Source organism: Epinephelus moara, chromosome 9 (assembly GCF_006386435.1).
Source record: "Epinephelus moara isolate mb chromosome 9, YSFRI_EMoa_1.0, whole genome shotgun sequence".
Classification (NCBI taxonomy): domain Eukaryota; kingdom Metazoa; phylum Chordata; class Actinopteri; order Perciformes; family Serranidae; genus Epinephelus; species Epinephelus moara.
In genome coordinates this window covers 26,733,375-26,747,299 of record NC_065514.1, presented here as the reverse complement: position 1 = coordinate 26,747,299, position 13,925 = coordinate 26,733,375, and the positions used below count along the sequence as shown (strand labels likewise).

Sequence of the window (13,925 nt, the reverse complement as noted above, 5' to 3'; positions counted from 1 at the left end):
TTCTAAAAAGCAGGCATGCATGAGAAGAAAGACACAAAAGCATGTGCACAATATTGTCAAACTAACAGCCTTGTTTGAAGTTCTGTAGTCTTTCTCTCAGGCCCACTCCTTCATTTGTACATTCTCCTTTCATCTGTGCTTCTGCCTTCTGTCGCCTTCTGTCCAATTTACTTTGTTTATCACATTTCTTCCCATTTTAAATGTCCTCATTATTCACACCTAAGTGAGGTATTTCCGAGCTAAACTTAGCGATATATTAATGCATAAATGTAAATGTCACATATTTCACAGGCAGGAGTTATGGCATGAGGGTCTCATCATGCAACTTGGAAAGCTGCACTGAGTGGCGCCACCAGCGTGGGCGAAAGGGTGGGGGGGTTCAAGTGGAGTGGCCTCTTCCAGTATTTTCAAAAAGCACTGACTCACGGTGGAGGTCATCTATAAATTATTACTTCAGACTCTTCAAATTAAGAGAAGACAGAAAAGGTGGGAGGGATGGAAGGGATGCAGAGGAGAGAGGGAGACAGAGAGAGAACATTGTTCTTCGTTTTCTTTTTGTCTGAATTTCTGCTCCAATCCAAATAAACATCTATCTTTCTGTTGCTGCATGTCACTTATGATGCCAAAAAACCTCCTCATCAGCTGAGCACAGAGAGGGCTCTCCGCCTCCTGTTGCTTTCACTTGACAGATGAGCAAAACAGAAAAACAGAAAGACAGACAGTGCATGGCTTTGGGCTTTTTAAGTCATGAAGGCTTCAGATGACACATTTGAAACTTTTCTATGTTGCTGTAAAACTGACATGCTGCAGCTGATGATGCCTGGTGCCATCTGTAAGAAGAAAAAAGAAAGGAAACAAATCAGTGTTTATCTGCAGCACATCAGAACATTCCTCCAGTATGTCACAGTGAATGTTTACAGCTTCATCAGGAGCTGCAGTGCTGCTGGGGAGGACCATGCTGCAACACATCATTTTAGGGTTATTCCTGTCATGGAAACGTTGCTGTGGCAACAGGCCCGCGCGAGAGAGAGAAAGGAGAGAGAGAGATTGTATACACTTCTAAAAATATTCCAATAAGCACTTCAGTCCTCAAAATAAATCACTAATCAAACAAAGCTTTGTCTTTGAATTCTTATTTTTTAAGATCCTTGTTATCTGCGTATTTGGATTTTTTTTTTCCTCTCTAAAAATAATTCATCCTCCGACAAACACAGTTAGTGCTGAGTTGTTTCAGAGCTGCGGGGAGGCGCGTTGGTCAAGGAGCTTACAGTGTAGGAATTAAGACTGACTGCACGACGCAGCCACAGGTGTCCTGCACGATGGATCCGAGGATCGTCATCCCCACCTGGGTCAATCCGTCCGTGGGCACCTGGAGATCGGACCCTTTTGGTAGTGATGCGGGGCAGAGGTAGGGCCACATGGAGCCTCAGAGGTGTGCATGGTGTCCTGGTGTCAGTGGAGTCGTGCTGGATGCGGTGAGGGTGTGAGAAGTTTGTGTTGTTGCCAGTTCTTATTTTTCAACTAAGAGAAATTGCAAACGTGCGATGCATTTGAAGATGGACGAAACAAACAACGTGCGCTCGCTCTGCCAATTTGATATGCGCGCCCAAAAACTGCTGAGATCCACAGAAATGCCTGCGTGTTTACTCATCTGTGCTTACCTGACAGAAAGTCATTTTCAATCATGGTCACAACTGCTGTAATATAAAGTAACGATTGTTATAATCGGTTCATTAATGTTCTAATCTTTTGGTTATTTAAGTGTCAGAATATTGAAAAATGCTCATCACGATTTCCAGGTAGGCTTATTGAACATATTTGTTTTGTGCACCAACATTTCAGAGCCTAAAGATCTGTAATTTATTATCATTTAACACTCAGAAAGGCAGGAAATATTCACACCTGAGAAGACAACAAATGATTTTTAATAGTTGTGACATCTGTTCAATTAATCGACTAGCCTAATTGTTTCAACTCTAATAAAAAGCGTTTGAGATTTGGGCTGCAATTAACAAATTTCTTCATTATCAGTTTGTCTGCATTTATTTAGTTAATTGATTAATAGTTTAGTCTATAAAATGTCTGATAGATGTTTATCACAGTTACTTAAATCCTAATGTGTCTCTTCCTATTGCTTATTTGACCAACCAGTAATCCATAACCTCCAGGTGTAGAATTCAGGGGGGACCCAGGGGACATGTCCACCACAATAAAAACATAAAAAATAGGAGAGGACTTTTATTTTGACACAATTAAAAACATTTACACCATACATTGGTGCATTTAATTCACCAGAGTGCAGGAAATTAAGTGTTTGATGCTTGAAGTTTTCTGGCGGAGGACCACCAAACCCCCTGTTTCATACGTGTCCTCAGTTAAGGCACAGAAAAACTGAAATTATTCCTATTTTAGAAGCTGCGCCCAGTGACTTTTCAGCATTTTTGCTTTAGAAATTTCATTACAAATTAACAGTTGCTAAATAGTGCTTTTGTGTCAATCATCAAATCAATTGAAACCATTTCAGCTCCAATGTAAGCATTTGATATTAGGGCTGCAACTAACAATTATTAGGCTAATTGCTTGTTTTGTCTGACCAGCAGTCCAAAAACAAATATTATCACCCTCGTGTTCGGCAAAGAAAAGCAGCAAATCCTCACAACTGAGAAGCTGAATTGAGGTAAAGAAGGAAATTTATTTTAAATCAATTAACTTTCGGTTGCTCTACTTATTGATCAAATTGCTTCAGCCAAATTTGATAAAATGGAAAAAAATATTTTCACTATCATAGTTAGACTCTGGTTTTATTGAACTTTTCATATTCAGAGCAACAGGTCTCTCTGGTGTTGATGAACACCTCGAGGTGAGCTGATCTGATAAATGCAGGCCCGTTCCAGGGCTGCAAGATGATGGCACTTGCACAACTTTTGCAGAATTAGTCATTTTAAAAGAGCTAATCACTCCCAGAGCGCCTTATTACCTGAAACTCCCATGTGACATTGCTGTATGACTAATGCCAGACCTCTTCTGTTAGTAATTGTGTGCTCAACAGGAGCTGATTGGGGGTCATTACTTGTACCATTATGTGCCTGTGTATGTGTGTGTGGGGGGGTCAGACACAGACACAGACAGAGAGCAGTCTGTAGGGCCCTCGTATGTGACAGTCAGCTCCCAGTTGAAGTGCCGTTACCTCCAGAGCCCATCTCTGCCCTGCTGCTGGCCAGATGTGACAGCTGTTCTCAGATCTCATCACAGAGGACTTCTCTTTCTGTGTTATCGGTTTCATCTCTGGAGGGTTTTCTCCACTCTTTGGTGTAGTTTAGTCGTCGTGCAGACCTGAAATAGCTGTAGCGGGGTACACCGGAGGATGTCCAACAACCCACACTGCCTTTTCCTTCCCACTGTGAACCTTTCAGCCTCAAGCTGAAACTTGGGATTACTGCGGCAGCAGGATCACAGCCTTGCAAGCTTTCAACCTTCCTCAAATTCTTATAATCTCTTATGCTTGCACTCTGTCTTTTCATGTTCATCTGTCTGCACTCTCCTCTGCAGGCAGTACTGTGAAGATTATAATGGTGTAAAGATTTTCAGTGTGTTGCCAAGATACCTACTGAGTTAGGCTTATTCTCTCTGACTGGATCTCCTTCTGTGCTTTGCTCTGTTTTACAGATTAACATCCAACATGCTCTATTGTTTTGCAGTAGCACATTGCAAAAAGAAATTTTTCTTCACAAGAAAGACACTCCTGATGGCTCACGTAAAACCTGCCAAAAAGAATTTGAATGAAAACCTCATTTTACTTTTTTTTTTTTTTTATCCCAACAGGGACGTTTGTGTCCATCTGTTTCACAGTTTATTCTAAAGTTGTATGAAAGCAAAAAGGCTAAATTCTATTTTGCAATGTTTTTTTTTTTGTCTGTAACTTCTCACAGTTGCACAAACAGTGATGGAGCATTGACAGGTTGTGATGTCATAGTTGGCCCTTTCATGCGGAGGATAATGTTGAAAATTAAAATTCAAGGGAAACAGAAATTCAAAGAGAAAAGGGCAAAGAAACTATTATAATATTTTAGTACTCCAACAATTTTTCAATGTTAAAAGAGAAAGGGACAGACACAAAAAGAATTAGACTGGAAATTGAAAAGTAGTTTGAAAGTTTGAAAGAATAAATTATTAAAATATAAAATGATCATGTTGTTTTTGTCATTTTCATCCCTTCCTTTTTGCATTTACCCTTTTTCATTTTCCATTTATTACTTTTAGTTTATCTCTTCAGGCTGTATGTAAACATGGAGGTGTGGTCTGAAGTTGAACAGCTGTTATTTCACAATATCAACTTGTCATTTCAATATTAATGTTACTTTTTTCTGTTTTAATTTAATTATGGCCTGATTATTATTATTACTCTCATAATAATACATGTATACCCATTTTTTCATCTGATTTCCCATGTTTCCTTTTAATTATTATTTCAGGTGAAATTATCCTCCATGTACTGTAACAGCTGCTCTTTGGCTCCTTTGCTTAAACTGCATGACCTGGAGTAACCCACTCTAGCAATTGGGAAACAAAATCAGAGACAGATAATTACCAAACTCGCTTCGGGCAGATAATTAGAAAAACAACATGATGAATATTCATGCTGTGCAAAATGTCATACTTTAAAAACTGTTTGGAAAAACATCTGCGTAGCTCTTTCTGCTTGTGCTGCTGATCTTCATGTGACAGTCCCTCTCCTTCTGTTCTCCGTTAGGGTGCAGGTGGAGTTTTACGTGAATGAAAACACCTTCAAGGAGCGTCTGAAGTTGTTCTTCATCAAAAACCAAAGATCAAGTAAGTAACTGGCTGTTGCATAATTAAAAGGGTGCATTAAAGCACCACACAATGAAAGCAATACCGACAAATGTGTGCCTAATGAGACCCCGATGCATATAGAAAAAAGAGTTTCTTTCATAGAAACCCCAACAGATTTAAAGAAAATTACCACTGTGCCACTGGAAATACAGCAATGTTGCTTATGAGTCACAGTAAATACCTTATTTCTGCACTGTTTGGAGCCAGTATTTGCTTGGAAAATGGGTCCCTTTCTCCCCTTCAGGCCTTCGGATTCGTGTGTTTAACTTCTCCCTGAAGCTGCTCACCTGTCTGCTGTACATCATCCGAGTTGTGACAGACAACCCGGGTCAGGGCGCCAGCGCCAGCGCCAGTCACAGCATAGGACAGCAAAACGCTCCCAGCGGCAACAACAAATGGTTTGACCATTGTCTACAGAAGCATTGACGTACAGTAGAAATAATAGATTATCAAAAGATTGAAGCAATGGCAATAAAATGCCAACAAAGAGCAAAAATTCAGTTTTTAGCTTTAGACTGATTAGATAGATTTATAGATGGATAGATGTAAATGATGGATGTAAAACCTAAGGAAAGACTCTGCATGAAGTGCATCAGTAAAAATAACTTCACTGCCCACATTCATTAACTTTTCATTCTTTTTTGTTCATCATTATTCTGCAGTGTCGACTGCCTGTCAAGCGGCTCATTTCAGGACAGAGAAATTAACTGGTGAGCAGCAGAAGGTGTGATTTCTGTTAATGGGGTCAGATTAGTAGAAATGTATCATGTGGCTTCATATAAGAGCAACAGTCTGTGTGTGCGCTTTCAATGTTGGACATGTTAATTGGACAGACTAGTCATATCCTACTTGTTTTTCCTCTTACCTGTAGTACTATTTATCAGTCAAGATTATTTTGGCGTGATTGCTTAGTACTGGAGATACCAGCCGTAGAGATGTCTGCTTTCTCTCGAACATAATGGAACTAGATGACACTCGGCCTCTGGTGCTCAAAGCACCAAAGAAATTCATCTGGAAAACTCAGAAGCAATGTTACTGTCCAGAAATCATGACCTGGTTACTCAAAACAATCCACAGACCTTGTTGTGATCAGTTTCACTTAAGCACTATTTTCTTTTTACCGAATTACACTTATTAACAATATCACTGTGCAGAAGGAAGCGTGCATCTGCTCATGGATGAGAGGCTTGTGCACGGGATGACGCGAGATGTAAACATAAATGATGTCCTCCTCGTTAGAGCTGTAACGTTAGCTAGCTCAGTGGGGCTGGGTGAGCTAGCAGTAGATGCACGCTTCCCTCTGCGCAGTGATACAGTTGGTGGGTGTAGTTTGGTAGAAAGAAAAGTTCCTACATGAATCTGCTCACAACAAGGTCTGTGGATTATCTTGAGTAACCAGGTCATGATTTCTGGAAAGAGACATTGCTGTTGAGTTTTTTAAGTGTATTTTTTTCCGCTTTGAGCACCACAAGCAGAGTGCCATCTAGTTCCATTATATTGGAGAGAAGGCAAACATCTCTACGGCTGATATCTCCAACACTCAGCAACTCACACCAAAACAATCTAGACTGATAAACAGCACTACAGATAAGAGGAAACATACGTATTTTTGATTTTGTTGAGAACTATCCCTTTAAAACCCATCTAAAAATATAATACCTGACAGCATCTACAAGTCTTACTTTGACTATATTTCGCTCTCACTGATGGTATTTAAACAGATAATAATGCTTTGAGGACTGTTAATAAAAGAGTTGCCATTGCATGCTCTGTCTGACAGGGAGTTGATCTTCTGGGTGGATAGAAAAGTTCCTGTCTGGGCCATTCAAGTGAGTCACATCAGAACATGTACAGAGAAAAATTATGTTTAAGTTAAACAAGCAAATCTTTGTATATGAACACGGATGCCTAATCTAAACCACAGATGCTTGATCATCTAAATGAATATGAAATGCAGCATTACTTCTGAAATGGTCATTATGCTGTAAATAATTTATGATCTTGTGTTCATTATTTCCTCTTTTGGTTTGTTCAGGTGATTGTGGCCATCATTAGTTTCCTGGAGACTATGTTACTGATGTATCTGAGCTACAAGGTAACACAGACACAGACACACACACACAGACACACAGACACAGACACAGACACACACACACACACACACACACACACACACACACACACACACACAATAAATATACAGACACGTCAAGCACATCAGTAATACAGTCTGTGCAATTAGTCACTTACAGTCTGTGAGATTGACAATCCATAAGTGGTGTAATTAGCCCAAGTCATTTGTCACGGCTACATTAAGGATAGACGGTAATTACAGGATCTGGTTGAGGTGAAGGATTAAGTGGTCGTGGAAAGTGACAGACTAAAATTAAGATCTGCATCTCTGCAGTGACTCACTGTCTATTGTGTGCTTACAGGTAAAACTGTACAAAATAAAATAAGTCTGCGTGTTTTTCAGGGGAACATTTGGGAGCAGATATTCCAGGTGTCCTTTCTTCTGGAGATGATCAACACAGTTCCCTTCATCATTACGGTAAAGCTTTTACCCGAAGTACTCATTATCTTTCCTATCTCCCACCTCTAAACCACATGCTTTTAACTTTAAGTCTATTTTGTCCTTTAATGCATAGTATTTTACAGTGTTGGCCTTCAGAATAGAGGAAATAAGAATTATTGTGAGTCAGATTCAGATATACACTGAAAAATGAAGTATGAACATTTAGATAGCTAGAAACTAGAAACTGTCTCTGCATCTCAGCTGTTATGTGTGTTAAGTTTTATAATTATTTTACAAGTGAAAATTCCATGCTAATAGACTCATTTCCCATTAGTGTGGAGTTTTTAGCCATGTTAAGTGCTAATTAACTTAAAAAAACAACATGCTAACACGCTAAAGTAAGGTGGTAAACATGGTGAATTTTACCTGCTAATCATCAGCATGTAGCATCGCCACTGTCAGCATGTTACGTTAGCATGCTGGCATTAGCATTTAGCTTGAAGTAGCACAAAGAGTTGCTAGCTTAGCTGTACTGACTGGTTTTTATGTTTGTACTGTACGGTGTTAGCCTTTGAGAATTACAGCTAACAAAGCAGGCCTACTGTCAGACTGAGTTACATGAACACAGAGAATTGAATGATACACATATAAATGGTTTGAAACAGCAGACTACACAACATTTTGGGTGTTAAAATGTTAAATATTAGGAACAGGTTGTCAATGACAGGTGACGCATTTAAAGGTCCAGTGTGTAGGATTTAGGGGGATATATTGGCAGAAATGGAATATTATAAAATATTTATGTTTTATTTAGTGTATAATCACCTGAAAATAAAAATCATTGTCTTTTCGTTATCTTAGAGTGAGCTGTGTATATCTACATAGGGAGTGGTTCTTGTCCATGGTGGCTGCCATGTTTCTACAGTAGCCCAGAACGGACAAACCAATCACCGGCTCGAGATAGGGCCATTCACATTTTTGCGTAGGCCACCATAGTTAGCAGCCCCTCACCAACCAGAGCGTCGGAAAAACATTGATTTTGTTTGCGAAGCTGCTTTATTAAGTGTTTTTACCATTTTAATCACCAGGTCTGTTTGTTTTAGAGCGAAAGAGACGTCTGTGGATAATTCAGCTCCCGGTAAAAACCCCTTCAATGTCGGGATCTTAAGTTACCAGAGGAAAAGAATTGTGCTCGTGGCCCACCTCCAACAATAAGAAACACTGATTTGTAATGTAAAACAACGTTATTCACTGTTTTTACTGTTTTAAATCACTGGTTCCATTTGTTTTGCATGATTTGGCTCCCGGTAAAAACCTCCAGAACGTCTAGATCCCAGATAAGGTGAGCCCACATTAAGTTAATCGAGGAAAATGTTGCGCAAACATTAGCAGGTTCAAGGAGCTGCCCGTCTCTGCTGATCAGTGTAGGAGAAACGCTAATCTGTAACCTGAAACTACTTTATTCAGAATTTTAACAAGTTTTAATCCATTTGTTTTGGAGAGGAGGAGACCTTTGCAGATAATTCAGCTCCTGGTAAAAACCTCTTGACCAATGAACACTGAAAGAATTCTAGCTGGGGGAAGTTTCAGCTGGTTGCGATCTGCAATCCTCACTGCTAGATGCCTCTCAGTCCCCCTTACTCTTACTCACTGAACCTTTCAGCCACAACGCCAAACTGATGACCAGTTTTTTATGTGTGATTGACACGCTTGAAGAAACGCTAAAATGAAACTGTTTCATCTATCAGTGAAAGTTGAAATGTCTCACTTCAGATCTTCTGGCCGTCTATAAGAAACATCTTCATTCCCGTGTTTCTCAACTGCTGGCTGGCCAAGTGTGCTTTGGAGAACATGATTGTGAGTGAAAAGCATTAACGTAATTGTTTCTGTTAATGACTCGTTTATAATCAACATTTTAATGACTTTGTTAAGTCATTAAAATGTTAGTTCACTTTGTTTCTTCATGCTCACAGTCGTACTGCGGCTGCTGTTGACGACAACGAATCCCTCTCCTCATTTGGTTCTGCTCTGATTGTGCGCACCCTGCAGGTTTTTTCCCGCTTGGGATTTTTTTTTGCAGTCTTCTCTAGATTTTATAATGTTGTCCTGCATTTCATGCTGCTCAGCTGTATTGCTGAAGCAGGAAGCATCCAAGAGCAGAACCATAATGCCATCTCTATTTGCAATAAATTTCAAAACTAATTGTGTGAGTGATTCCAGACAGAACCAGCATCAGTGAGATGCCAGTGGATGTCTGTCTTTTATATAAGCAGGGTTGAGTTTCTAGCTTCAAATGTTAAAGTATGCTGTTGTTACTGTGTAGAATGATGTCCACAGAGCAATCCAGAGGACCAACTCAGCCATGTTCAACCAGGTCCTCATTCTCATCTGCACCCTGCTCTGCCTGGTCTTCACTGGGTGAGACTTCAATACAATTTATTTATTCATTTCATCTCTGTGGTGGTGGTCCTCTTGTATATAAATGTTATATCTGTATTAACACCTTTAACAAGAAATGTTTATTAAGAAATATTTTAAGCCTTTGTATTATGTTGCATAACACTGGGGATAATTTTACGATGGTGTACATATATGTGATAGTGTATAACTTGCCCAGATAGTGACTAGCCAGTCGCAGCGTCATGAAAGTAGGGGTGGTGGAAAAAATTGATACAGCATAGTACCGCAATATTTTGCATGGCAAAATTGTGTCAATACACAGACACCAACATTTTTTTTTATATCATAAATTATTAATATTGCAAATCCAAATGTAACTTTTGGTAGCCTACTAGAACAACATACTATTGCTGTTTCAGTCCACTACACATTTTGTTGCAATTAAAATGACTGAAGTGAGATGACCAGACTGAAAACTTTATAAAAAACAGATAAAATAGATTATTCCTTTGAGGACATAATGCACGATAAGAAAGGTAACAAATCACAATATATAATAATATAGTTTATTGAAATTTTCAGTATATCACAATTTTTTACAACCGCAATAATATTGTGTTGCGGCTTAAGTATTGCGATAATATCCTAGCATAGAGTATCGTACCGTACCGTACTGTACTGTACTGTATCGTATCGTATCGTATCGTATCGTATCGTATCGGAGCCTTGGCTGATTCGCTGTCCCTACATAAAAGCAACAAGAAAAACTGGTAATGAAATAAGGAAATGTTGGTGACACTTCAATTTTCAGGTCCATAAATTCCTAATAATTTCAATGAAGTTTCTTTGAAAGAAAGAATTGCCTAATTTGGCGCTAATTAAATAGAAAACAGAGACAGTGCACTTCCAATTAATTCTAAAGGCTAAGCCAGCGTATGCTTGAGATTTACGTTTAGTTCACTGGAGGTTAGCTGGATATGAAAAAATGCTAAACAATTTCCTCAGGCAAATTTATTTTTTATTTTATTTTATTTAATTTATTTTGGTTTAAAAGGAAGGGCTCTTTAAAGGAAATTCCTCTAAAAAACTCAATGATAAACCCAACACAACAAAATGAACGTACTGATATGACAATCTCAGAACACTGTCTTTAATTTCCCTGCATAAATTACATAGTTCTTTTTAGGAAACTTTTGAGAATTTATCAGTAGAATAAAAGGAAATTTAGAGGAATTTAAAGGGAATAAGTGCAATCCAAAAACAGGAAAATTAGAGCTGAGAATAAAATAAACTAGCAAAAGATACAAATAACAAAAAGGAACCAAGATTTAATTTACTTTTTCAAGTAATCATTTCATTTTTTACCAACTGACTGGAAGTTAAGTATAAATTGTTTAATTTAATTATAAACAATTAAATTATTGAAATATTCCATTTTACTTTTGACTCATGAGATAGCCTGTTACTGCTTTATGTGAATGGTTCATGATGGTCATAAATGCTGGCACTGTGTTTGTTTGCATACATGGTTTATCTGATCTGCTCTACACAGCACATGTGGAATCCAGCACCTAGAGCGAGCAGGCAAAAACCTCTCCCTCTTCAATTCCTTCTACTTCTGCATCGTCACGTTCTCCACCGTGGGCTTTGGAGACGTCACTCCCCGCATATGGCCCTCACAGCTACTGGTGGTCATCATGATCTGTGTGGCTCTGGTTGTGCTGCCTCTGCAGGTAGGAAGCTGCTGAAATAATCTCTGCTAACTTTCGAATGTTGTGAGTTGTAGTTGGAATCAGCTTGTGTGTGTGTGTGTGTGTGTGTCAGTTTGAGGAGCTGATGTACCTGTGGATGGAGAGACAGAAGTCTGGGGGGAATTACAGTCGACACAGAGCGCAGACAGAGAAACATGTAGTGCTGTGCGTCAGCTCACTAAAGATAGATCTGCTCATGGATTTTCTCAATGAATTCTACGCCCATCCCAGACTGCAGGTACAACACAACACAAAGTAATGCATTTTTATTCCACAGTACTCAAACAATTTGTGATAATGGTCTGCATGGTGTGTTTCTAAGGATGTTTACAAGGAAAATACTTGTGATTCAAATAAGACAGTAACTGCTACATTAACATCATCTACATGGTTCTTCATGCATTCCACAGTAGATGCTAAAGTGGTTGTTGTGTAATCCCAAGGACTATTACGTGGTGATCCTGTGCCCGACTGAAATGGACCTTCAGGTGCGAAGAGTGCTGCAGATCCCTCTGTGGTCTCAGAGGGTCATCTATCTGCAAGGATCTGTTCTCAAAGACCAGGACCTGCTTAGAGCCAAGTAAGTGATACACCAGCAGGTCAAAGGTTACACTTGTCCAGCTTCAGTCAGGAACACTCTAGTTTTAGATGTAAACATTTATTGAAACAAATGGAAACACAGTTATGCTTGGGGCTGATGGCTCCCCAGATTAGACAAGAAGCATGCTAACAGGGAGCGCAATGCGAAAACCCCCTTGGGTATACAGGAGAGGGCCCAGTGTAAGACATTAAATACCATTTTGACCTTTGAACCATGTTAGGACTCTAAATTAAAAAGGCAGAGGCTTGGGTGGTGGAGGCAAAGCTTTGCCAGCAGCAGCAGTGGTGAGGGTGGCAGCACTGGTGTAGCAGGGATCAGTGAGTAGGTGGTCATAATTAAATGTTGTGAGGATGGCCTGTGACTGGTGTGTGACTTATTAGAAAGAGTGAGTCAATCAGCGAGCTGTCAGCTGATTACAGCTGGGGTGTATGACTTCTGTCCTGCGCAATGCTTCATTAAAAATATCTCAATATCTTCTGGACAAATATTGTGTATAGACATTTAATGTCTCCAGAAAATGTACCCTCCCCTTTTTGAAGCCAGGAGTGTATCTATATATATGCATAACTATACATCGATCTGCATACACATGCATGTACATGTGCATATACAGATACAACCCTGGCAAGAAAATTATGAATAAAAAAATAACAGAAAGAAATAGAAATGAAGGAAAAAAAGAGAACAGTGAATATCTACGAAATTTGACAGTGAAAAATGAAAAGTGGGGAAAAAATCAAATTCAAAGGATATTGGGTTATTTCCAAGAACATTTTACTCTTCATGTAACTTCACACCAAAGTGAGAGCTTTTTGGGGAGCCACATGTGATCAAATTAGGAGCTCTTTCTCTCAGGTAATACTTTTCTAACGTCATAAAACCCAATACATCCTGAATCTAGCTAGTGTGAGAGGTGGGTGGGATATTCCACTGAAGCAATATCACACATCTTGCAGTAAAGGTTCAGGCAAGAAATAAGATCTCATTTGTATCTAGGTGCAGTAGCTGCCTCAGGGAGGATCCCAATGAGAGCAGTGATTGATTATATATAGATTAGAAATCTCACCACCTCGACAACTGATTCAAAAACAGACATCTAATACAGAGTTATGGAAGGGCAGGATCACAACATATGGTAAAGGTCCGCCTGGCCATGATGGCATCGGTTACATATAGGGTCAACTCGTGTACCAGTGTGCCCTGTGTGTTAGTTTGCATTGAATCATTTATTCACTGAAGCTCAAAGCACTGCCGTGCCTCGACTTATTCTTGTTGCTGATATGCTTATCTGATCACACAGATCTGTCTAAATGCTATAATTCCTCTAATTAAAGGTGAAAGGAATCATCTAATTTTGATATCTCCATCACAAACAGGCCTACTGGAGGGCTGATGAATGAACAGTGTCTGTATAATTTGTGGGGAGGAGGATCGGGTGTAAGATGTTTACTGAAGTGCATCATTGATTGGTATTCCTGATGCTTCGGGAAAATAAATTCATTGATTCCTTTGGTATTCAATCTGCAGCCTTGCAGCATGCACCTACAGTTGCTGCTAAGCTTTGTGTCAGGTCAAACTGTCTATAGCGGATGCAGACCTTTTATATTTTACATTTTAGGTTAGGTAAAAATAATTGCTGCAAACCATCAGTAGGATGTGAACCTCTATTGTCCTTCCTTTCCTTAATGCTGCCCAAATATTCTCTCATTTCTCTCTCAGTAAATAGACTTGTCAGAGCTATTGTGTTGCCTCAAACTGAGACAACATTGTAATTATTCATTCAAGCTATACCCATTTCTTTTGAGAC

General features: G+C 39.3%; 1 protein-coding gene across 1 annotated transcript in view; it reads left to right on the top strand.

Moving 5' to 3' along the window:
- Positions 1-1,319: 1,319 nt before the first annotated feature.
- Positions 1,320-13,925, top strand: part of kcnt1a (potassium sodium-activated channel subfamily T member 1a) — a 32,643-nt gene continuing 20,037 nt past the window's right edge. Inside the window, exons 1-12 of the mRNA XM_050053115.1 lie at positions 1,320-1,408; positions 4,751-4,830; positions 5,096-5,249; positions 5,514-5,561; positions 6,632-6,680; positions 6,887-6,946; positions 7,328-7,402; positions 9,140-9,223; positions 9,690-9,784; positions 11,319-11,499; positions 11,591-11,755; positions 11,961-12,097. Of these exons, the coding sequence (XP_049909072.1) occupies positions 1,320-1,408; positions 4,751-4,830; positions 5,096-5,249; positions 5,514-5,561; positions 6,632-6,680; positions 6,887-6,946; positions 7,328-7,402; positions 9,140-9,223; positions 9,690-9,784; positions 11,319-11,499; positions 11,591-11,755; positions 11,961-12,097 (1,217 nt within the window). The remainder of the gene's footprint in view (positions 1,409-4,750; positions 4,831-5,095; positions 5,250-5,513; positions 5,562-6,631; positions 6,681-6,886; positions 6,947-7,327; positions 7,403-9,139; positions 9,224-9,689; positions 9,785-11,318; positions 11,500-11,590; positions 11,756-11,960; positions 12,098-13,925) is intronic.